Here is a 26,836-nt window from a genome sequence, read left to right as displayed (position 1 = left end):
ATCTAATGGGAAAATGATTGAGAGAAGATTTCTTAGGGTCTAAACTACTCCCTGAAAAAAAAAAAAAAAAAAAAGGAAAATTTCATTAATTCTTCAGTTATAACAATAGCTAACATGTATTGAGAGCTTAGTATGTTCCAGGCACTACACTCACATTTTTTTCATCTATAACTCACAATAACACTATGAGGTAGGTTCTATTATTATCCTCATTTTACAGAAGAAAATACAAGCACAGGAAGGTTAGGGAGCTTGCTCTAAGTCCAAGAGCAATTAAGTGCTGAACAAGGATCAGTCTGACTCCAGAGGCTTCACTGCTCAGCACTAACTAGCTTTGTCTTCATACTGTTTCTACAGTAGTTTGTAAATAGATACTCCCTGACCATAGAGAGCTCTTCAGTCAACTGAAGTTGGGTAAACTGTGACACTACTTCTACTTGCTGGCTGGCTGTAGAGAAAGATTTTTAAGAATGTATGTAGCAGGCTGTTTCATAGTTAATCTGGGAGGGAGGGCTACAGACTTGCAAAAAGAAGAAATGCAAGAAAAGGATACACCACACAAAAGTAACCCTTTAGAAGTACAGCATATTGAAAAACAACACCAAGAAGAAGATCAAGGGATCCTGGTGATGGTTATACCACTTGTAAACGTAGGTTTGGGATCAAATAAAAGTTGATCAAATAAAAGGTTACCCACCACGAAAAAAAAAATCTATAAATAATACTGTTGACTACCAAGTCCACAGATAAAAATATTATTATGTATTATTTACCCAAATATTAAATAACACATTTTCCAGATTTTCTTTCCTGAAGGTCTTACACAGAAGAACACATAGAAGGTAAACTTGTTTGCTTCTAAGTCAGTATGATTTTATGAGCATATAACCACAGATGCCACCCCTTGACCAGGTAACACATCTCTCCGGGAGTGCTACAGCATCTCTTGATATAGTTAACATTATCAGAGACAGCACAAGTCACAACTGGCAAGCTATTATTGTGAATGTTGACTACAGAGAATGTTTCTAGCAGCGTCTAAGGCTCTGGAGTCAGGCCACAAACTCATTTCACAGAAGTCTCAAAGGGCTTCCAAAAAGTAGTACTATCTGTCAAGACTGAGATGAAACACTTTCAAGCCTCTGTCACTTTGGCAACAACTGAGAGATATAAAACTCAATATTGGTCAGTAATCATTTCATATTGACCATCTTCCCTATCCATTCTTTTTCTTGGTGAGTTATATTCTCATAGGTGACAAGAGAAAAGAAGACGAACACATAAAGTTTCTTGATTAGAAATAGATACACCCCCTTCCCTTCATTAGGTAATTGAAAGAAAATTAAGAAAACTGTACTATCTGGCTATCCATCCAACCATCTATCCATTTAATAAAGACTTTTATCCTAACTTGAAAAGTCCTAACCCATTATAAAAGAAATATATTTGTATATGTTCAGTATTAGCTATATATGCAAGGAATACCCTGACATTATAAAAAAATCAGCTACCAAGAGAAATATAATATGTGTATGTGAGGAAGATAAAAGATGTCTGTGATGTTTACATGTAGATTTGACACAGGGTTAAATCTGAAGGATATCTCTCGAAGGTCTGATAATCCATCTTAAATCAAGGACGCTGCTGCCTGATTTAAAGATAAACAAGAGGAAGCGTACAACCTACTATACATAAAGACACTAAAGGATTATATGAGTATAAATCAAAATTCTTTACCCAAGCTTGTGCAGTAAGAAACACTTTGAAGTCTTCATTAAATGTTAAAGTTGGATGATCAGCAATTCGGTTCAGGAATTTCTGCAGTGCCTTCCTGCGTGTCTCAATGAAGTCATCATTAAAGCGTTCCACCATTCCTTTCACGATAAACTTCTCAGGCAATGGCTGAGGCAAAAAAATTTTAAAACGTATCTGAGCATTATGTGGCATGGGATTACAAGAAATTCTGTACTCTTCCTTTCTGGAAGACTGTTCAAACACGTGATGATTTCTTATAAAAATAATTTTTCAAGATTCACAATGCCAGAACCAAAACCTGCAAAATCTTAACATATTTAGAATAGTTTAGAAAAACAAATCTGTACATAGATTGAATGTTTAAGAGCAAATGTTTCTAAGATCAATGAGTTACACTAAATTTAAAGGTCTGACATTAAGTTTTCAGCATTCTAATGATTCACAAGACAAAATGGTAGCCACCCTATGGAAAAAAAAATGTAGACTTACTGGAATAATCAGAGTGGGGTGTGCTTCTTCAAGTTTTCCTTTCAACCAAAGGAAATCTTGATAACGTCTCCTAACTTCAAATTCACTGGAGTCAAATTCCCCACGAGATGTCTGAAGAAAGAAGGAGAAAATAACAGCACACGCAATATGAGACTGAAGACATTTGCCTAATGTTATTTTAGACATTCTGAAATAAATGGGTCTCTAAGAAAAATTAACAAATTCTAATTATTCAGTGTTTGTCAGCCTGTACTTTTTTTGCAGTCATCAATTCATGTAGCAGATGAAACAAAGCAAACTTTTCAGTATTTCCAGAAAGAAAGCAAACATCATGCTCAAATTTAAAATCCAAACTGAAAAATCTGTCTTAGAGCAGCCATCTGCCTTCCACAAGATTTTAACTACGATTATATTTGGCGTGACTTTCTTGCTAACAAGAAAGTGTGTTCTGAATTTAGGTTTCAAATATATTTTTCTCAAGATGATTAGAATTCAGAATTTGAGGAAAGTTCTATTTTTGTAATTTGGAAAATAACCTGAACATAACTGAGAAAAAAATGTTTTCCTGGAATTTGCTCAAATGAATTGCTTTGGTAAAATTTGCTTTTAGTATATGAAAATTCTAACATTTTACAGAGTGATTTTACCACTGTTTAAAAAATGTTATTAATGAAGATTTGATGTGAAAAGAAAATCTTCCTGTCATTTCTCAAGGGATTTTGAGTTATATGCCTAAACTCCTAAAAATTAAGCAAATAAATTAAAATATCTGTTCTCAACAAACCAAAAATCTATGCCAACACATATGACAAGAAGAACATGGGTACAATATCAACCTCACTTCCACTGCATGGATCCCAAACCAAATAAAAAAAGATTATCTAATACACACTCACACCAATATTGCATTAACTAAAATTTTTGCATATTAAAAATTATACACATTAACATTAAGGTTGAAATTTTCCTGGAGGAATAATGATGGAATAACACACTGCATGCATATTTCGCACTCACCAGAAATATCAATCACCCACAAAGATGAATGCAATCGTAAAATTAAGTGGTTCAAGTCATAGATGCCATCTTAATTGTGATGAAATAAGGTTCGCAAAAGCTATACTTTCCAAGGTTTGTTCTTTTAAAATGAATGTTTAGAATATCATACAATATATTTTATCAAAACATTTCCTTTTTAGTGGGAAAAGTGGAGGCAAATGAGATGCAGAAGTCTAAGGAACTAAATGTTCACAAAACACTATGAAATCTTAACTATGGGTACAAGTTATGGAAATGGTAAAAATAGGAAAACTAAATCTAGTAGAAACACAGTTTAACAACATATATACGAGTTGGTATATGTACATATATATGCAAATACACACATATGCATACATACATACACATAAAACATGGTTTATAGTCACTCATTAAAAAATACTTATTGAACACCTTCTTGTACGTGGCACATATATGTATAGGTTCACTACCAATTCAAAAATATAAATTGGCATAACCAACACTAAAATACTAAAAAATTGGGCAGTTAAGAGCTTTATATGTCCTCAAGAATTTTCAACACTTTGAGTCAACATAGAACAATCTGATATAAATTCTGGCAAGAGGAAGATGTAAAATCAAGTCAAATAACTGGTTGATTCTGTCCCCACACTCAGCCATTGACTTAGAAGAGTTTTCTAACATGCTGCAATAGCAGAGGAAGAAAACAGAAGATAAGTACAAGTCTCAAAGACAGTGTGTTCTTTTGTGCTACTTTAAGAATTCATTCCATTCCCAAGGAGTTATAAGACTAAGATATGGCAAGGAAAACAAGTATTATCAGCCGGGCTCCGATCATGGTTAATTTCCCAACAGCAGGGACAGAATCGTTGTCTCATCTAAAGTGGCCAATTTCGGTCATTAGAAGATAGATAGAAACTTCCAAACTATAGGAATAACACAGTTTGATGACAGATCTCCAACTTAGAAAGAACATGTGTTCCAAAAAGTTAATTTGACGTACAAATAATGCTTCTAATACAGGATACAGTTTTCTATGGAAGCTATATGGTAAATGGTGTTTAATTTCTCACGCCTGACTTTAAAAGCTTGGGTACTTGAAGTTTAGGATGAATAGACTCATGTGATCTATACCCCAAAATGCACTCATTCAACAAACACTGACCTTTGGTCAAGGGCAGTTACTCTAGGCTCAGAGGATTTAGAAAACTGTTTTTGAGGGAAAATGAATCTTAGAATCAGGAATATATTTTAACACCTACTCCATACTGGTAGACATTTAGGAGTCTGTCTTCATGATGAGGATGTGAGAGAGAAGACCCTTGTTAAACCTCCTCACTCTTGTTTCTGTATGTAGTAAAGGAAGGCACATCTCTTGAGCTCCAAAAGAGAAAATACTTTAGAGCAGTCACTTCAGATAGTCTAACCTGGAAAGTAAAGGGTAATTTTCCACAAGGAGAAGAGATGCCAGGAACATGGGCTTCCTGACACTCATCATTATTTACAGCCAGGTCATTCTTAAGTATTCCTAAGTAGATATTGTCAGTGTACATATGTGCGCATGTATATGTGCATTTACCCTTATAATCTTAATGTCATTAATATAAACTTTCATAAAACTAAAACTTTCTCAGGGAAGCCACCTCTGAACCTCCAAACTAGATGGGGTGCCTGTACTCATAAAATCATAGTATCTGTAATTTTTAAATAATTAAATAATTAAGCATGTAATTGTTTAATATCCATCACCCCCCTAGATTGAAAGCTCCATGAAGGCAGAGGGTATGTCTGTCTTGATTGCTGGTGTTGTCTCAAAATACAAGCACAGTACCCAGGACATAACTGTCACTCAACAAAACTTCATTGAATATATGAGAAAGTGAATAAATGATAATAAGTGAATAACAAAGAAAAGACTATTTGATAACATAATGTCCATCTACTAAATATTTATATATTTGTATCTGCAAGGCATATTTTAGCATATATAGGTTTAGTCTAAATACTAGGATACAGTAAAAATAATCAGAAGTAGAACAAAGGGATTTATTGTATAATAGCCTATTTCATAAAAATGAAATGAAAGATAGTTGGCCATAACCATGTAGAGATGCACAGAAAACACATACAGTGTGAACATAAATGGTCTGGATTTAAATCCCAGCTCAGGTAATCATTATGTTGTGTGACCTTTGGCAACTGAGTTTCAGGGTCCTCATGCACAAAATGGGGATAACTCATAACATTTAGGTCCTAGGATCATTGTTTTTTTTTTTTTTTTTTTTTTTTTTAAAGATTTTATTTATTTATCTGAGACAGAGAGAATGAGAGAGACAGAGAGCACATGAGAGGGGGGAGGGTCAGAGGGAGAAGCAGGCTCCCTGCCGAGCAGGGAGCCCGATGCGGGACTCGATCCCGGGACTCCAGGATCATGACCTGAGCCGAAGGCAGTCGCTTAACCAACTGAGCCACCCAGGCGCCCCGGATCATTGTTTTTTTTTAAAGGTTTTATTTATTCATTTGAGACACAGGGATACAGAGAGAGAGAGAGAGAGAGAGCATGAGCAGGGAGAGAGGCAGAGGGAGAGGGAGAAGCAGGCTCCCCGCTGAGCAGGGAGCCCGATGCGGGGCTCGATCCCAGGATGTTGGCATCATGACCTGAGCCGAAGGCAGACGCTTAACCATCTGAGCCACCCAGGCGCCCCCATTGTTAAGCTTTAAATAAGTTAATATGTATAAAGTGGTTAGAACATTGCCTGGCACAAAATAATCACACAATAAATGTTAGTTAAACACACTGTAATACTGTCACTACTAATACTACAATGAGAACAGTACATTTAAAGTACGATGTAAATTTGAATAACTCATCAGAATTATATGTCAGTGATTAGAGTAAAATTCACAGTGTGGCTTATAAAAAAGTGTCTTTCTAAGAGAAACTAATAATGATGGGAAAATTAGTCAGTTACACGAATTCTTTGCTAGGAAGGAAGATAACAACGGGTGCTTATAATTAAAATAGTAATACCAGGAGAAATTTGGTTCTATTCTTAGCAGTATGTCTGTATAAACACATTAAATATTCACAAAGACCCTACAAGGTTAGTACTGTTATCTTATTTATAACTGAGGAAACTAAGCATAGAGAGGTTAATTAAACTGCCCAAGACACATAGCAAGAAAGGGGAGTCATCAAGATTCAATTCCATGCTGTCTTGCTCTACAGCATCCTGATATAAGTATGATACCATAAATTTCTTCACTCATCCATTCACCGAAAAGTTAAATTGCTTACTTACTATATCCTAAGGATTGTGTTTGGAAATATGGATAACTTAAGATACAATTACTTTCCTTAAGAAGCTCACAGACTTGTTAGGAATAAATACAAATAAACACATACAGATAGGTGAGTACTGAACATGTATTATGTGACAGGCATTTTGCTAAGTGTTTTGCATTGATTACCAATCCTAAATCAATTCTTACAGCAACTCTACAGAACCAGATTCGATTATCATTTCTGTTTTATAGATTTAAAAAAAAAAAAAACCCTGAGGCTTAGAAGGATTAAATATAGACCTTTAATTTCTTTGCTATATTGACTCCAGTGTTTTACATTCTTTAAGAATCCAATTAGGACAACATGAGAAAACAGAAGAAAGAAAGAGGACTTGAGCCTGCAGGTGCCGGGGAGACGGGGGAGCAGGCATCGTTTTGAGTTGCTGAAAAATAAACAGTAGTTTATTCTTCCTCTAGAAGAGGAAGGACATAGCAAACAAGGAGAAGTAAATGCCAAGTAATGACAGTAAGAAATACCCTAGAGGGGCACCTGGGTGGCTTAGTCGGTTAAGCGTCCGCCTTTGGCTCAGGTCATGGTCTCAGGGTCCTGGGATCGAGCCCCACATAGGGCTCTCTGCTCAGTGGAGAGCCTGCTTCTGCCTCTGCCCCTCCCCTCCACTCCTGCTCTCTCTCTCTCTGGTTCTCTCTCCCTCTCTCTCAAATAAATAAATAAAATCTTATAAAAAAAAAAGAAATATCCTAGAGTATTCAGATAACAAAAATAGTTCTAGTTGGGTGGAGAGCAGGAGTATTAAAAATGGGGAGGTAGGAGATGAGTCTTATATGGTAAGCTGGCATCAGACTGAGAAGTTCTTTGTATGTCATTCAAAGGAATTTGTACTTTGTTCTATAGGAAATGAGGAACCAAGGAAGGATTTTAAGAATCTGAGTGAAGAGATAAATATATTTTTATGAAATATAACTAGCAGCAAGGTGGAATTTGCACTGGAAGAAGTGATTACAGGAAGATGGTCCAAACCCTTTTCAGCTACAAAAGAGATGTACTACAAAAGAGATTACGGTGGGGCTTCATAAAGAAAATATTATAGGGGCACCTGGGTGGCTCAGATGGTTAAGCATCTGCTTTCAGCTCAGGTCATGATCCCAGGGTCCTGGGATCAAGCCCCGCGCAGGCTCCCTGCTCAGTGGGGAGACTGCTTCTCCCTCTCCCTCTGCCCCTTCTCCCCACTCGGGCTCTCTCTCTCTCAAATAAAATCTTAAAAAAAAAGAAAAGAAAATGTTACAACTTATGAATATAATTCTTAAAGGCTGCTATTACATAAGGATTTAAAAAAAAAACCCAGTTATACTATTTGGTTGTTTTATTCTGTCAGAAGTAAACTGTCTTTTTTACAGAGTCTTCTCCTAGGATTAAGAAGATTTGGTTCTAGATTTACTCTGCCTTTGAATTATTGGAGAACTAACAGTATCTTATAAAGCAGCCACTTGCTCTTATTTGGAAAACAAATGAAATTATATTTTGTAATCTTCAGAAGATATGCTACAACATTATATATATTATACATATATGTATATATTTGTATTATATCAAGTTTTTAAATAGTTTTCTTTATTAGAAAACTGAAGCTCTTCTTTTCCTAAGATATTTCTTCATAATTTTTGAAACTAGAAACTAAATGTTCCTCTTTCAAGACGCGTAAGTGCTAAAAGATGAGTGACTGTTGTAATCTGAATTTCACTGATTTCATACAGAACAAGGGAAGGATAGATCAGATGCAATGTCTTACCCAAAATGGTTGAAAAAAAATAAGTCAATTCAGCTAAGATTATCTACTGTTGAAAGTCATAGTGAACAAAAAGCACTTCCAAAAGTTCAGAGAGCAACTGTATTCAAGAAAGTATTTATTAAAAATTTACCTTAGTAATAATCCTGTAAGTAATGAAAGTTTCAATTGTAGTAACATGGCTTTCAGGTTCATCAACTGTAATGAAGAGATCTTTCAAATCTGGCTCATCTTCAAACTTGACTTGATTTATCATTGACAGAGGGGATGTTGGCATCATAGGGCTGAAGGAATTCATGTCCATCAGTGAGGCATCCTAAGGAATTAAACACATTCAAAAATTAGCATCTATAGAAGAAATAGTGTAAAATCCTCTTTTTTTCTTAGAAACCATGAAGACTAATGAAATATGTCAAGAACAAAAAGGATGATTGGACTCATGGTTAAATATGGTATGTTGAACATGTATTTTTATCTCTGTTTCCTCTTAAAATCCCACTTTAAAAATGACAGCAAAGAAACAAATTAAAACAAAACAAGACAAAAAGGCATAAAAAGGCATAAACCCTCAAGGTAATAAAAGAGAGAGAGAGAAGGAGACTAAGCAAACAAAAGTAACAACTTTTTGGAAACTGGAAATCTGATCGTTGAGGGGTAAGTGAAATAGCAGCACAGAGAAAGCTGAACAATAAACCTAGGAGATGATGGTAAACTTAGAAGGCACGTTTATAAGACAGAATCCCAGAGTGACTTGAGAATTACAGGCAGCAGAAACCCGTGGACGCAGAGTGCTGGTAGAGCTAAAACCAGAGGACTGGTTGAAGAGCTAATAAAGCCAAAAAAAAAAAGAGAGAGAGAGAGAGTTAGTACCTCAGATTCCCTCACCTACCCCATGCCATCAGGTGACATTTCTTTCCCAGTTTTGCAGAAAACTGGAAGTTTACTTTCTGGAGTGTCTCTGAATTCAAGGTTGCCAGGCAGAATGGAGGAAGAAAGAGCAAGGGAAAGTCCTATAGACTAGATAGGAAGATAGCCAGCCCTCTCCTCATCTGGCCGCAAGGATGCTGGCAGCAATGTGCAAAATTCCACACCGTGGTCAGAGGGTTCCTCTCACCTCACCATTCTGAGAAAAAACTAACAGTTGCAGTCCCTGATGAATTAACCAGGTCTCTGCATAATCACCCTGCAGTGAAGCCCCTACCATACATGCTGAATATCTACTCCACTTTTTATTACCTGATGTAGAGACTACAAAATATCTAAATATGCAGAAAGCCTCTGATGTGAAAGACTCACAAACAAACAGAAGACAGGAAGCAGTTAGAGAACAGAACGCTTACAAAAAACAGATGAAGTCATCAGAGATAAGAATGATATCTAATTCATGAATAAAAACAGGAGTTATATTCTTAAAAAATTCAGAGAACAGCAGCAAGACAATAAAAAAGGAGGTTCATGAAAATTGAAATATGATAATAAGATAACTCAACAGGAAGTTTGAAAGCTAGAAGTCAAGAACTAAGCTGAATTAAAAGAACAAGAGATGGAAAACGAGAAGGAGGTGTTTTTAAAAATTGAACGATCCAGGCAGGCAGTGCCTTAATAAAACTAACTCCATAAAATGAAGAAGGAAAATGTGCTTTGAACTGAAGGGTTTCCAGGTTGATAGGGCCTCTCACACCTCCTCAAAATGAATGAGGCAGTGGTGGGGTGGGATGTGCTCCTGCAACCATCCATTACCATGACATTTCATAGTAGAGGTTAGCTTCCAGAGAGAATATAAACAGGTAAAGTACAATAGGAATCTCAGGAATCAGAATGGCTCCATATTTCTCAATGGTAACACAGGAAACTAAATGACAATAAAATATCTTCCAAATTTTGAGAGAATATCTTCTACCTAGAACTCTATATAGCCAGGCAAATTGTCATTCAAGTATACACGTAGATTAAAGCCGTTTCAGAGAGAAAAGATTCCAAAAACTTACTTCCCTTGAACCCATTCTTTGAAAGCTTCTTTAACTTGCCAAAATAAGGCATAGAGCAAGGAGAAATAGGGTCTAGGGGACACCTGGGTGGCTCAGTCAGTTGAGCATCGACTCTTGGTTTTGGCTCAGGTCATGATCTCAGGGTTGTGGGACCAAGCCCAGCATAGGGCTTTGCGCTCAGCAGGGAATATGTTTGAGATTCTCTCTCTCCCTTTCCCTCTGCTCCTCCCCTGCCCTTCAAAATAAATAAATAAATCTTAAAAAAAAAAGAAGTAACAGAATCTAAAAACAGCAGATTCAACAGAAAAGAGAACCAGAAGCAATTCTTCAAATGATTGTGAAGGAATGTTCCAGGTTGACAGCTTTGCAGCAGAACTAGGGAACAACCTATATAGACCTGGTCAGGAAGACAGAGTCACCAGGGAGGCAAGGAGATGAAGAAGGAGAAAGAATAAAGGAAGAGAGGGAAGAAGGAAGGAGGGACAGAAGGAAGGAGGGACAGAAGGAAAGACACAGGGGAGTAAGCAAAGGAAGGAGGAAAAGAAAAAAAAGAGAGGAAAGGAAGGAAGGAAGAGAGAGAGGGAGGGAGGGAGGGAAGAAGGAAAAGAAAAAGAAAGAAAGAAAGAAAGAAAGAGAAAGAAAGAAAGAAAGAAAAAGAGAAAGAAAGAAAAAAGAGAAGAGAAGAGAAGGAGGAAGAGGGAGAGAGGCAGGTGACAGAATATGTGATATGTTTAAACATAATGAGAGGAAGCATGCCATGTTAGTTTTTTTTTCACTTTTTTTAAAATTTATTATATTATGTTAATCGCCATACATACACCATTAGTTTTTGATGTAGTGTTCCATGAGTCATTCTTCACGTATAACACCCAGTGCACCATGCAGAACGTGCCCTCTTTAATACCCATCACCAGGCTAACCCATCCTCCCACCCCCCTCCCCTCTAGAACCCTCAGTTTGTTTCTCAGAGTCCATCGTCTCTCATGGTTCGTCTCCCCCTCCGATTTCCCCCCCTTCATTCTTCCCCTCCTGCTATCTTCTTCTTCTTCTTTTTTTTTTTTCTTACCATATACTGCATTATTTGTTTCAGAGGTACAGATCTGTGATTCAACAGTCTTGCACAATTCACAGCGCTCACCATAGCACATACACTCCCCAGTGTCTATCACCCAGCCACCCCATGCCTCCCACCCCTCACCACTCCAGCAACCCTCAGTTTGTTTCCTGAGATTAAGAATTCCTCATATCAGTGAGGTCATATGATACTTGTCTTTCTCTGATTGACTTATTCGCTCAGCATAATACCCTCCAGGTCCATCCACGACGTTGCAAATGGCAAGATTTCATTCCTTTTGATGGCTGCAATGTCCACGATAGCCAAACTGTGGAAAGAGCCAAGATGTCCATCGACAGATGAATGGATAAAGAAGATGTGGTATATATATATACAATGGAATATTATGCAGCCATGTTAGATTTTGTAGAGGAATTGAGATGGGTGCAGGGAAAGCAAGAGCGAGGGATAAAGAAGTAGAGGAAAAGAATGAATGAAGGAATAAATGAATGATAAACTGTCAAGAAAGCAAAAGATGTACAAGAATGAAAATGTAATCCTAATTCACTATATGGCTTGACTGTGAATAAAAATAAATTGTTCTTAATCCTGAATTTAACTAAAAATGGTGTTATAATTATACTGATCAGAAGAAAAATACAGGTACTGTATATGTTTGAGGGGAAGAGACATTGCCTGTAAAATAGCTTCAAAAATGCAATTCCTATGATGGAAAAAAGGAAGATGAGCAACTGTTTCAGACTGAAGAAGACCAAAGAGACATAATAGCTAAATACAACAAGTGATCTTGAATTGGATTCCATACCAAAGGAGGAGAACCTTTGTTTTTTCTCTCTAAACTATGTTATTGGGACAACTAGAGAAATCTAAAAGGGTCTGTGGATTAGAATGTAGTATTGTGTCAATATTAGTTTCCTGATCTGGATATGTATACTGTAATTTGGTAGGAGAGTGTCCCTGTTTTCATAAAATACATGCAGACCTATTCAGGATTAATAAAACATCATGTCTCCAATTTACTCAACTAACACAGAGAGAGAAAGAGAAAGGAAAAATTGTGAAATCGCAGTCATTGGGAAATCTAGGTTCTTGGTGGTATTCTTGCAACTTTTCTCCCAGTTTGAAATTACTTCAAAATAAAAAGTATATTTATAGTTTTTAAAAGTCAAATAATTCTACAAAGTTTAAAATAAAACAAATTAAAATTTAAAAGTAGCTTCCTCTGCTCCAGAATTGCTGTTCTCAGTTCACGCTCCTCAGAAACAAATGCAGAACTCTATTAGCTGTTTTTGTTCCTTGTTACATTCCTTCTTTCTTTTTTTTTTTTTTAAGATTTTATTTATTTATTTGACAGAGAGAGACACAGCGAGAGAGGGAACACAAGCAGGGGGAGTGGGAGAGGGAGAAGGAGGCTTCCCGCGGAGCAGGGAGCCCCACGTGGGGCTCAATCCCAGGACCCTGGGATCATGACCTGAGCCGAAGGCAGACGCTTAACGACTGAGCCACTCAGGCGCCCCGACATTCCTTATTTCAAAATAACATATGTATTGCTTCTTTTTTTTTTTTTTTTCCAATTTTGACATTATCAGTAGGTTTCCTACTAAGGAGAATAAAGAGTATTTATTTACTTAGTCAATTAATTATACAAGTATAGACTCACAGATTCCTATGTTATTCAACAGGTTATAATTGTTAAGTGTTCAAGACCTGACGCGTGGGACCCCCTAGCGGCACCTGTGTGTTTTTGATTTGTCTTCATTATTCCTTGAGCACTTTACACAACATAACTTGGCAGAATAAGATGTTTCAGGTTTATCATATTTTCCCGGACCCAGCTACGGAATCAGACATGTCTCCAAGGAGCTCTGGTTCCTTCTAGAGGAAACTGGAATTTGGAAACCAAGATGTGAATGATAGGAAATATAAGTATAATACACACACACATACGCACACATGCACATACACATCTGGATCCAGATATATACAGAAAGATATTAAATACCATGAGTTCACACTGATACCTCCCATTACAATTTGACACCATTTGACTGTTCCGGCCTTACCTCTTTCCGTATTTGTAACTCTTTTCTCCAGCAGAGAGAAGCCTGGCTCCCAGTATCCTGAAGATATTTATTAATATGCTCAATCCCCCTACATGTAACCAATCTCCCAACCAGGCCAACTGTCTCCTCAGCCCTGACCCCATGAGCCAAGGCAGTCTTATTCTCATTCACAACCACACAGGTTCGCTCCTCAGCCCCAATCCCACTGGCTACTTCCTTGGACATACTGTCTCCTCAGGCATTTTCAATAGTTTGTTTCTAAAGAAAGGGCTGCATGTTATTTTTTTAATAAAAATTTTTAAATGAAACAAAAGGATAATATGCAGTAAATTCTACAAGTAATGTTTTATTCATATGCAAAGATAAAACTAACAGTACCAATATAACATTTGAATTATTTCTTCAGTAGTAATAATGACTTGTTTCCACCTCTCTGCTTTCTCTTTTAGATACCACTTTTTTCCTCCAAAATTAAGAATACAGATGTCAGAATCAAAATTTTGTCTGTTGTTATGAACAGATTAAATTTAACCAACACACTTAAAGATGAATTCGGCAACAAAGTCCATCATAACTTAGCAACAGAGTTTAGCCAGTCCTAAATGAAAAAAAAGAAAAAAAATCATTACAAAGGAGGCCCAAAACTGGGTTCCAGTCCTCTCTCTGCCACTAACTAAGCAGGTAACTTTGAACAATTAATTCAGCCTTTCAAGGTTAAACTGAGGATCCGGAGTTGAAAATCTGCAAAATCTTTCCCACCTCAAAGACTAAGACAGGACAACTTCTAAATGTATTAATATAGAAAAATGTAGCAAAACCCTGATATTTTAAGAAAAGGAATGCTTTTGTAGTACTAGGAATGAAAAAAAAGATTGAAATCATAATACTGACTTATTTTTCCCCTCAAAACAAATCAACTTAAATCCTTGTGAAGCATCAGTAATACCCAGAGCACTATTCTCAAGGTTCATCCCACACAAAAAGTTAGTTATGTGAGCTATAATATAGCATTTGGTAACCCCTCAATGCAATAATGCAAGAGATATTATGGTAGGACACACCAGTTGAAGAGATAAGAACAACAATCGCTGTTTAAATTAAGAAGATTCAGGTTATTGTGATTACAAAATGATTTGTGAAAGGAAAAACATTTAGGCATGATTTGGACCAAGGAATAGAAGACAGGTAACAGCTGTATTAATGAGACACAAAAACAGAGACAATAAATGTCTTGCAATGAAAGTTTAGCAAAATAAATTATGGCATATCCCTATTGATAGGTTACAATAAAGTCTATCCATGTGATATTCTAGAAGTAATATTAAAAGTAATATTCTAGAAGTAGCTTAGAATACAGTATGTTAGAAACAGGGTCATAGTATGTTATTAAAAGAAAATAACAGGATATAAAATTTGTGTACAATTAGATTCTTATGTGTGTATGTGTGTTTATGTGTGTTTAAGACAGACAGGGTAGGAGAGAAAAAGTGTGAGAGAGAGACAGGGGACACAAACTTATAAGCTATACCAAAAAAGTTAACAGAAGTTATTCCAGGTGTTGGGATTGCTGTTGAGTTTAATATTTTTCTATGAGTTTCTGCATTTCCACATATTCTAAAATAAATACATATTGAGGAAAATATTAAAATTGTTAGTGTCAACACTGTGTATAATATGTTCCAAGGCAGTAAGAACTACTGTAATAAGTTAAAACAACTGTCTAGGGCCATTTGGGCAAAGGACCTTGGATTACATTTGATTTTTTTTTTCTTAACTCATCAAAATTGCATAATTAAATAGGAAATTTTAAAACGTTTGGAATCACATGGAAATTGGATTATCGAGATAAATTATGGAATGCTAACACAATGGAACACTAAGGAGCCATTAAAAACGTAATTTAGAGGTTCCAAGTGAATATGCAGTCAGCATATACAAAAATATCTCTCCGTATAGTATATATTGTATATAGTATAGCCACTTCACTACATAAGTATCTGTTTTTGCAATCCAAAGATTTTCACTCTTATGGAAAAAGATGAAAAGCAAAAACAGTGTTCAGCAACTGCTCTGCAGCAAGCCCTTAGAGAGGCAGAGTGCACCCCAAGCAGTAAGAGGGGTGATACCAAGCTCCTTCCCCAGGAACTACACTCAGCATCCTGGCATCAAACTCCACAGCTTGAACTGTGTCTGTGAACATCTGTGCTTTATCCCCATTTATTTTGTGCATCCATTAGCAAAATGTGTCCTAAGATGTCAGAAAAGCCTAAGAGAGGCTGTGTTTTGGGTCTGGGAATATTCACAAAAATGTTCCATATAGATTAATGGTAACTGCTCCTTCACTTTATGCCATTTCAGCTTACGAAAGGTTTCACTGGAATGCTCTACTTTCAGATCGGGGCGGCGGGGCGGCGGGGCGGGCGGGGGGGTGGGGGGGAGAGTTCCTGTAGTAGCTTTTTAAGCTGACAAATTTTAATTTGATAGGCAAACGTGCTTTAAATTTCCCTGACACTGCACACAACCATGTGCTTTGGTATTCTTTGTAGTCACCCTCTTAACTCACCACAACCCACTCCTTATACCTACTACATAATTTAGCATTCTATTTCTTCTGCTTAAAATGCATCCTTTTGTAGAGCAGGAAAGATCTGCATGAATTTACAAAGGCTCACAATTCCAATGAGCATAGTGTGGTGTCAAAAATATGCTTCAATATCAAGCAAAGGAAGAAAATTACAAGCTGAAATTTAGCAACATCCAAGAATTCAGTAGGACTTAAATTACTATGAATCACTCAAAAACATTCTTAAAACCTCAATAAAAGTGACTATCTAAAGACTTATATTCACTTCAAAAAAAGGGAAAGAAAATATAATGACAATGCTTAAAAGATTTACATTTGGACATGAATAAGAGAAGAAAATAAGTGTTTGAGAAGACCCAAAGAAGCAATTAACAAAAAAGCCCTCCATTTAACCTTTTGTGGTAGATGCTTTTCAGGAGAAATGGATCATTAAAATTTGTTCTTTCCAAACAAAGGTCTCACCTCCACAATAACATGTGCTTCTTCCTCCTGTTAGTTATCTCTCTCTCTTTTCTCTCTCCCCGCCCCCACCCCTGAACTTTATTTATACATTCATTCATTCTTAACATTTGGATAGATGTCCATTTTCCTCTGATCTTTTAGACAATGAAAGTACACCATTTCAGGGGTGCCTGGGGGGCTCAGATGGTTAAGCGTCTGCCTTCGGCTCAGGTCATGATCCTGGAGTCCCGGGATCGAGTCCCGCATTGGGCTCCCTGCTAGGTGGGGAGCCTGCTTCTCCCTCTGCCTCTGCCTCTCTCTCTCTCTCTCTCTCTCTGACTCTCATGAATAGATAAATAAAAAAAATAAAATAAAAAGGTACACCATTTCATTTTCTTTCTTCAAGAGATTAAAGCAGAAGGGAAATGATCTGTGTGGTAAATCTCGACTTCTTAAGTAACACTGAATACCTTTCTTATACCTAGGATAGTGAAGATACACAGACACACACACACCAAAAATCCTGGGATGGTTTCAAGCCCAGATGTGAACATGTATAATAGCGAAGCCAAATTATTGCAAGAAGTCACTGTCTTCTACCCTTATTCCAAACCATCAAGAGAGAAACAACTTAAATGACTTTACTGAAATTAATGGACATTTGAATTGTGTTAGCATGATGCTGAAATTTATTGATACAATCACTTACAAATTAAGTATAAGTTCTCCTTGTTATTACATTTGGTTTATTTTAAGCATTTGTTATGGGTTAAATTATGTCCTTCCAAAATTCATATGATGAAGAGACCTAATACCTCAGAATGTGACTTTATTTAGAGACAGGGTCTTTACAGAGGTTATTAAGTCAAAATGTGGCCACTGGTTTGGGTCCTTACACAATGATAGGTGTCTTTCTAAAAAGAACAAATTTGGACACAGAGACATGTATAGAAGGAAGACAATGTTAAGAAACATAAGGAGAAACAAACTGAGGGTTCTAGAGGGGAGGCGGGTAGGGGGATGGGTTAGCCTGGTGGTGGGTATTAAAGAGGGCACGTATTGAATGGAGCACTGGGTGTTATACACAAACAGTGAATCATGGAACACTACATCAAAAACTAATGATGTAATGTACGGTGATTAATGTAACATAATAAAATAAAATTAAAAAAAAAAAAAAAAAAAGAAAGAAAGGTAAGGAGAAGAGAGCCATCTACAAGCCAAGCCAGGTTGAGAGGCCTGGAACAGATTCCCTCCCCACTGCTCTCAGAAGGAACCAACCCCACTGACACCTTCACTTCAGGACTTTTAGCTTTCAGAACTGTGAAAAAGGTAAATAAATGTCTCTTGTTTCAGACATTTCAGACACAGACACCTAGTCTATGGTACTTTGTTACGGCAGCCCTGGCAAACTGACAGCATTTCTACACATAGAGTTGTACACAATAAAAATTTAAGGAAGGAAGCAAGGGTGGAAACACAGGAAGGAATTATGATTACTGCATTTCATCCGTGCTCCATGCCTTCATTTTCTTACAGGTTAACAGTCAACTCCAGTAATTTCTGAGAAATGTTTTTGCCTCCCTCCTTTAATACTCTTACTGAAATAAATAAAATAGATCGCTGAAATTTAAAACAAACAACAGCCTGTCAATATTTGAGTACTCAGGAGATAAACACCCAAAGAAACAGGTTAAAAGGTGAGAGATGACCTTTCTAAGAGGTGTCCTTCCTGAATATCTGCCACTAAAAGGCTACTTGGAAACATCTCTTAAATATAACATGAATTGCTCTTATAATACTAAATCGTATCTACCATCTGTGCACAAACAGCTATTTTCTTTTTACAAGTAGAGGGAAAAAAAATCAATGTGAGAAGTGTGATAAATCAGAAGAGTGGCATGAAAAGGCCATGCAAATAAAATTTGCTGATGCGCAAGAAACTCGCACACCAAGAGACATCTGGTAAAAAAGCAACTTAAAGTGGAAGGAGTTTGAGAAACTGTGTTATGAGGGACACTCATCCCCTGATGGGCCTAAATTTAGACTTACCAGCTGTGTTTTGGTTTACAGCTCCTTCCAATCTGCCTGCTCATAATAATAATAAAAAATCAGAAAGGCCTTCTGTGGAACACTGTTGAAAATGTGATTGGGGGAAAAGCCAGCCTGTGTCATGTTCTATAAAGGGGCATACAACACTCTAATCTTGTTTGACATAATTTCCAGGGCTATGTAGGATATATCCCCTTGTATGCACATATGATAATTTATTTACCCATTTTTCTGCTTCTAGTATTTCTATTTTCTAACACTGTTGCCTTGAATGTACTTGGACTTCCTCAGGTTTTGTGCATTACAAAGCTATATACTAACCATAGTAATTTTTCACATCATTCTATTTGACAGAACATTCCCCTCTGTCTGCCTCCCCCAAAATGTAGTATATTAAAAGAAAAAGTCTCTGTAGTCAGGCAGCGAGGTCATATCTCACCTTGGATCACAGAGGATTAAGGAGAGGATAAAAAAGAGAGGAATAAATGTGATGTACACATCATCTGCTTGAAGGCTTTGTATGAATTATTTTAGGTAAACCTTAACCACAACCCTGTTGAGTATGTTCTATTTCTACACCCCACCACTTTTTTTTTAACCAGATAGCAATACTTATGATTTTTGACTTTACACTAGTGAGAAAGTGACACACATTCAGTAGAAACCATACTTTGATTTTGAATTTTGACCTTTTCTTGGGCTAGTGATATATACACAGCACAATACTCTTCCATAAAGCTGGACAGCAGTGTTCCAGTTAGCCACGTGATCATGAGGGTGACAGCCAATACACTTAACCACCATGCTGTACACACGCAATCAATCTGTTTTTCACTTTCAGGACAGTATTCAACGAATTCAGTATCTCAGGTGAATGAGATATTCACCACTCTTTTATAAAACAGGCTTCTGTTAGATGATTTTGCCCAACTGTAGGCTAATGTAAATATTCTGAGCATGTTTAAGGTAGACTAGGCTAGTTATGATGTTTGGTAGGTTAGGTGTACTAAATGCATTTCAACTCACAATATTTTCAATTTACGAGGGGTATGCCAGGATGTAACCCCATCATAAGTGAAGGAAGATCTGTGTATTTTTTTGTATGCATGAAAATACTCTATAATGAAAAATCATTTAAAAACTTATAAAAGGGGTCACCTGGGTGGCTCAGTCTGTTAAGCATCTGCCTTCAGCTCGGGTCATGATCCCAGGGTGCTGGGATTGAGCCCTGCGTCTGGCTCCCTGCTCAGGGGGGAGTCTGCTTCTCCCTCTCCCTTTGCCCCTCCCCCTCACTTGTGCTTGCTCCTTTGCCCTCTCTCAAATAAATAAATAAAATCTTAAAAAAAGCTATAAAAGGTGTATTCAAAAAGGATAAAGATACATTCTTGATTACTGAAAACTGTTCAGTAATTTTCTTTTAAAGTTTTCTCATAAAACTTAGAAATAAAAATAAAGTCCTGTTGACAATTCGTAGGTAGGCAAAGGTAAGTAACTTCCAGATTTTTAGCATTTGTGTTCTTTTAAGGGCTTCTTTTTTTTATACTCACACACACACACACACATTAATGTTCTTATTCACCTCAGTAAAGATCACTGCATATGTAAGCTAGGACAAGTAAATAACAAGTAAAATGTTAAGGCTGAAAGACAGGCAAGGCTCCCACACGAAGTGTGTCCTCTAAACCACTGGTACAGTTCTATGTAGGCCTCACCAATATGTCATGTTACTACATGCCAGAGATATTTAAAACCGTTAATGTTAAATCTACAAATGACAAAGGTCTACTAAACTTGCCTCAAAATAAGTTTGGGGTACTGGATACACATATTAAATATAGTATCAGCCAACTACCTATTATAAATTCAGTGATGACTAAGTAGAAACGGAGCAAGCCAGGAAAAAGAATTACTCTAACCAGATCTCCTGAAGAAGTTGAAAATATGTTCTATGGGCAGACAACACTGCAGACCCAACTTAGGAATGTAATAAAATTTAAAAAAAAATTAAAAAAAAAAAAAAACAGTTCCTAAGGAGCACAGCCAACTGACTGTACACTTACTAGGCATGACTAAAATGGAATCCGGCATACAGTAAATTATAACTACGCCCCTAAACCAAAGTTTCATCTTTGTAAATGTTTTCCAGGCAAAAGGCTGAGTTGCCTTGATATCCAGCCACACCAACAACCTTAAAAGCATTCCTAAGAGACTTAATATATACTTATATCAAGAAAACTAGTAGACTGTTAAAACAGCTGTACCAAGAATATTCTTATCCTCTAGTCCTTTCAAATAACATGACAAATACTACACATCATGAATCATTCAACTGGGGAGCTATATCCACACACAGGCACACTTTGGAGATATTGAGGGGTTTTGGTTCCAGACAACCACAATAAAGGGAATATTGTAATAAAGTGGGTCAAATGAATTTTTTAGTTTCCCAGTGCATAGAAAAGTCATGTTTACACTAAACTGTAGTCTATTAAGTGTGCAGTAGCATTATGTCTAGAAAAGGTACAGTACATACCCTAATTACAAAACACTTTTTTGCTAAAAAATGGTAACCATCATCAGAGCTTTCAGTGAGTTGTAATCTTTTTGCTGGTGGAGGGTTTTGCCTCCATGTTGATGGTTGCTGACTGGTCAGGGTGGTGGCTGCTGAAGGCTGGGGGAGCTGTGACAATTTCTTAAAATAAGACAGCAGTGAAGTTTGCTGCAAACATTCACTCTTCCTTTCATGAACAATTTCTCTGTAGCGTGTGATGCTGTTTGATAACACTTTACCCACAGTAGAACTTCTTTCAAAATTGGAGTCAGTCCTCTCAAACCCTGCTGCTGCTTTATCAACTAAGTTGATATAATACTCTAAATTCCTTGTTATCATTTCAACCATCTTCACAGCATCTTCACCGGGATTAGATTCCAGCTCAGGAAACCACTGTCTTTGCTCATCCGTGAGAAGCAGCTCCTCAGCCGTGAAAGTTCGATCATGAGATTGCAGCCGTCCAGTCATATGTTCAGGCTCCCCTGCTGCTTCTAGTCCTCTCGCTGTTTCCACCGCATCTGCAGTTCCTGCCTCTGCTGGAGTCCTGAGCCCTCCAAGTCACCCATGAGGGCTGGAATCAACTTCTTCCAGACTCCTGTTCATGTTGATATTGTGACCTCTTCCCATGAATACAAGTGTTCCTAACGTCATGTAGAATGGTAAGTCCTTTCCAGAAGGTTTTCAATGGACTTTGCCCAGATCCATTGGAGGAATCACTATCTGTGGCAACTCTATAGCCTTATGAAATGTATTTCTTAAATTAAGGACTTAAGGAGTAGAAATCACTCCTTGATCCATGGGCTGCAGAATGGATGTTGTGTTAGCAGGCATGAGAACAACATTAATCTCATTGTGCAGCTCCATCAGAGGTCCTGGGTGACCAGGTGCATTGTCAATGAGCAGGCATATTTTGAAAAGAACTTTTTTTCTGAGAAGGAGGTCTCAACAGTGGGCTTAAAATATTCAGTAAACCACGTTGTAAACAGATGTGCTGTCATCCAGGCTTTGTTGTTCCATTTATGAAGCACAGGCAGAGGAGATTTGTAATTCTTAAGGGCTCTAGGGTTTTCAGAATGGTAAATGAGCACTGGCTTCAACTTATAAAGTCACCAGCTGTATTAGTCCCTAACAGCAGAGTCAGCCTGTCTTTTGAAGCTTTAAAGCCAGGCATTCACTTCTTTCTAGCTATGAAAGCCATAGATGGCATCTTCTTCCAATAGAAAGTTGTTTCTTCTACATTGAAAATATGTTGTTGAGTGTAGCCACCCTCATTAATGATCTGAGCTAGATCTTCTGGATACCTTGCTGCAGCTTCTCCATCAGCACTTGCTGCTTCACCTTGCACTTTTATATTATGGAGATGGCTTCTTTCCTTAAACCTCACTAACCAACCTCTGCTAGCTTCCAACTTTTCTCCTGCAGCTTCCTCACCTCTCTCAGCCTTCACAGAATTGAAGAGTTAGGGCTCTGGCTTAGGCTTTGGGTTAAGGGAATATTGTGGCTGGTTTGATCTTCTATCCAGACCGCTAAAATTTTCTCCATATCAATAATAAGACTGTTTCATTTTTACCATTCATGTGTTCACTGGAGTAACACTTTTAAATTCCTTTAAGAACTTTTCCTTTTCATTCACAACTTGGCTGTTTGGTGCAAGGGGCGTAGCTTTTGGAATATCTTGACTTCCGACATGCTTCCTCGTTAAGCTTAATCATTTCTAGCTTCTCCTTTAAAGTGAGAGACATGCAACTCTTCCTTTCACTTGAACACTTGGAGGCTACTGTAGCGTTATTAATTGGCCTAATTTTAATATTGTTGTGTCTCAGGAAATAGGGAGGGTCAAGGAAAAGGAGAGCGACAGGGGAATGACTAGTGAGTGGAACAGCCAGAGCACACACAACATTTATGTATTAAGTTCCCCATCTCATACTGGTGCTGTTCGCGGAACCCCAAAACAAATTACAATAATAATATCAAAGATCACTGATCACAGGTCAGGAACAAATATAATAATAGTTAAAAAGTTTGAAATATTGCAAGAATTTCCAAAAGGTGACACAGAGACACAAAGTGAGCAAATACTGTTAGGAAAATGGTGCCAAGAGACTTGCTTGACACAGGGTTACCACAGACTTTCAATTGGTAAAAAAAAAAATGCAATATTTGCAAAGCCTGCAATAAAGGAAACAACAATAAAATGAGTAAGCCTATAACACAGCATTTAAGAGACAATACCAAAATTCTGGTAGCACTCTCAATAGTAACTAAAAAACATACAGGAACATATATATGTTTGTGAGTCTCTGAAGATCTCATTACAAATTGCAAACCAGATGCATCTACAACTTAAAAACATTAATCTTATGTACCATAATGGCAAATACTGAAATTCTCTAAGGGACAGGGACTGTGCCTTAGCACCATATACTTACATTACTTCATTTAATCCTGTCAACAACATGATGGAAAGTAAGTGCAATTTTCATCATCTGCATCTTACAGATAAACTTGTGGCATGGGGTGATAATAATTCTCCCCAACTCACTTATCTCAACTGGCAGAGCCAAGATTCAATCACCACTAGCATCACCACCAGCCATATGCACACACAAAAAAGCACCCAGTGTAGAAGCTTTACTTCATTTTACAAATGTTCACTGAATGTCAACCATGTGTCAGGCACTGGGCTGGGGCTGCAACAGCAGCCGAGATGGCAGGCTTCCTGGGCTCGTATGAAGCCCACACTTTAGTTAAGCGGGAGGGCTTGAGATAATAAACAAGTAAACATAGAGAAAAAACAAGAAAATTCCAGATTTGAATAAGTATTGATAAACAGGGTTATAAATTCCAAAAAAAAAGTGGGGTGGGTTGCTGGGGTAACACTGAAAGGGAGAAAGAGGAACGCTCCTGATAGAGCTATCAGGGAAGGTGTCTTTCAGGAGGTAATATTGAAAAGGAGGCAGTCATGAAAAACACTGAGGGAAAAGGATTCCAGTCTGGAGAGCCAATGAAGCCTATGACAGGAAAGGACTCAGAATGCTGGAGAGACCAGAAAGGTGGCAAATGGCGGGAACACAGGCTTTGGTGAAGGTCTAAACAACAAAAAACTCATTTTAACATTCACTGTGTCAGAATTGTAAGTATTCACATTTTCATCTTATAGGTCTTGAAAAAAGGGAGGGGAGAACTCCCTGATAAATGACTGTTGCCCCTAAAAATCCAAAAGTGAGACATTTGTTGTACACTAGAGGTTTTTAAGGATCTGTATGGTCTTACTCAGACTATCATGAGCATTAGCCAATTGGAGATTAGTAATCATGATGTTTCTCAATTTGTCTCAATTATGCTCCTTACCTAGTGAAAAAATTTCTTTTTTGTACTTAATACGCCATGGGGGAAAAAATGTTTTTCCTTCTTCAGAGAGGTCCAACATGCCATTTGCCTCTAGCTTTGCCACAAGACCACTGTGGGAGATGGTATGATTGTTCCCAGTGGCCCTCTGTCTTCCTATGAGAGCATTATATCTCCTGGTCAACTGCCAGGTAACTTTCAGTGCCTCCTTATAGAAGGAAAAGAGTCTCCCACCACAACGAATTTGATCATTGACTTAGTTTGGATAATGGCATGTGTCTGGGCAGATTTGGAAGCCACTGCCTGTTTCCACCAGTGCTCCTATTCTTCTCCCTCTGCCAGAGGAATGACATGTCCCAGTTAGGGGTCTCTCCTTCAGTCTTGATCCCAAAATGAAGAAGACATGTGAAACAGACTCAAAACTTGGGACAGACTCATAGCTCAGTTACAGTTGACAGATTCATGAAAAAGAAATAAGCCTTTATTGTAGTTAAGTCACTGAGATCTTGTTGCTTATATTACAGCATAATTAGTTAAAGCTGATGAAAATATTATTCAATGTTCAATTAGATTAAACATATAAATATATACTTATATATGTGTGTATTAACACACACACTTAACTTTCTCAGAGTTAGTACAAAAGAACAAAATCTTCTCTAATTTTGAAGATTCTTTTCTTTTTTAAAAGATTTTATTTATTTATTTGACAGAGAGAGACATAGTGAGAGAGGGAACACAAGCAGGGGGAGTGGGAGAAGCAGGCTTCCCACGGAACACGGAGCTTGATGCAGGGCTCGATCCCAGGACCCTGGGATCATGACCTGAGCCGAAGGCAGATGCTTAACAGACTGAGCCACCCAGGCGCCCCTAATTTTGAAGATTCTTATACAAAGAGTTTGCCATTTGCTTTTGGTCACACATAATAAGGCTTTCATTTCAACATTAAACAGAACTTCTATTCCTAACATTTCATTTAAAATGATTAAGCTCTGTTTTTCATTTCAAAATAAAAACTTTATTTCTTATACCAAAAAATTAAAGCCATGACTAAAAAAATAAAATTACAAGAAAAATGAACCTAAAAATATTATACTAATTAAATGAAAGAAACCATACACAAAAGACCACATATTGTCTGATTCCATTTATATGAAATTTCCTGAAAAGGCAAATCTGCAGAGACAGAAAATAGTAGATTAGTGGTTGTCCACGGGTGGGAGTGAAAACAGAGATTAATTGTAAATGATGTGATGGATTTTTGGGGAGTATAAAAATGTTCCAAAACTGGTTTACAGGGATGGCTATGCAACTCAGTAAATTTAATTTTAAAAAAATCACCTCTGGGTGAAGTTTATAGTATATAAATTATACCTCAGTGAAGTTACCTTAAAAACAATAAAAAAGAGTATGTCAGACCAAAGCATTTTTAAAATAAAAAAAATACATAAGCATATATATAATTATTTCAGTTTTAATTTTAAAAACTACTGGTTTAACCCTCTGTTCTGTTTTATCGTTAAGTGCATTTTGCTGATTTTTTATGTATTTGCTAATAAATTTGATTTCCTGATTCTATCCTTTTTATTAACACTACAGGTAACAACACTGTGTTATCCAGCATGACTGGTATATGCAGAGTTAATAAAATATTCAATTTAAAACTGAGAAAATCTTTCAAGCATATAACTTTTCACTTGTTTATTGAGAAAACTTTAACATACATTCCTAAAGTGAGTAACTATGAAAATTTACTTTAACTTTTAGTCTTATATCCTGTTTGGAAAATGTGGGATACAAATGAATATAAGAATAAAATAAACTTTGAAGACTACAACCACATAGTTATTGAATCTGTGTTTCTTTTTGATCACACTAGCCATTTGTAAAAATGTAGCAGGTTATCAGTGAAGAGTTACACGAGAGCATCCTATCAGAACCTCAAGGATGCAGAAATAAAATTGCATGTAAACTTTATTAAGTATTTTTTAGAGTATATTATGTTCAAATCTGGTGCCCTTTGACATCATTTTCCCAAAATATTTTTAATAATATTCTCCATTGTCATGGATCAATAAATAAACACTGTTGTCTGCATAAAAACCTTTCCTAAAGGTTCTCATGGATTTTTACTTTTGGCTATACAACATCCAATCCCCTTTCCAAATATAACATTGACTACAGTTTCTGCTAGTGCTTATCCCTTTCTGCACCTGCCATCTCCAGCCTTCACATCTACTTTGTGAGTACCTAATTGTGCTTCTTTCCTTTCCTGCTGTAATTAGTTTCCATTGCTTGCAACCAAGCGTTTTGATTGAGATAGGAGCTATTAGCTCTAAAAGTTATTTTTCCTACTAAAGAAGGTTCTTAAGTGATTCCC

At 37.0% G+C, this 26,836-nt stretch overlaps 1 protein-coding gene across 2 annotated transcripts in view; it reads right to left on the bottom strand.

Moving 5' to 3' along the window:
- Nucleotides 1-26,836, bottom strand: part of SNX7 (sorting nexin 7) — a 98,136-nt gene that overhangs the window by 63,508 nt on the left and 7,792 nt on the right. The window contains exons 2-4 of one of the 2 annotated variants that reach the window (XM_021690098.1): nt 8,488-8,670; nt 2,245-2,355; nt 1,738-1,902 (exon numbers count right to left, since the gene is read on the bottom strand). In XM_021690098.1, the coding sequence (XP_021545773.1) occupies nt 1,738-1,902; nt 2,245-2,355; nt 8,488-8,670 (459 nt within the window). The remainder of the gene's footprint in view (nt 1-1,737; nt 1,903-2,244; nt 2,356-8,487; nt 8,671-26,836) is intronic. The other variant, XM_044914077.1, reaches the window with a different exon arrangement.

This window comes from Neomonachus schauinslandi, chromosome 4 (genome assembly GCF_002201575.2).
Source record: "Neomonachus schauinslandi chromosome 4, ASM220157v2, whole genome shotgun sequence".
Classification (NCBI taxonomy): Eukaryota; Metazoa; Chordata; class Mammalia; order Carnivora; family Phocidae; genus Neomonachus; species Neomonachus schauinslandi.
The sequence above is the reverse complement of the archived record's forward strand: the minus strand, read 5'-3'. Positions and strand labels throughout refer to the sequence as shown.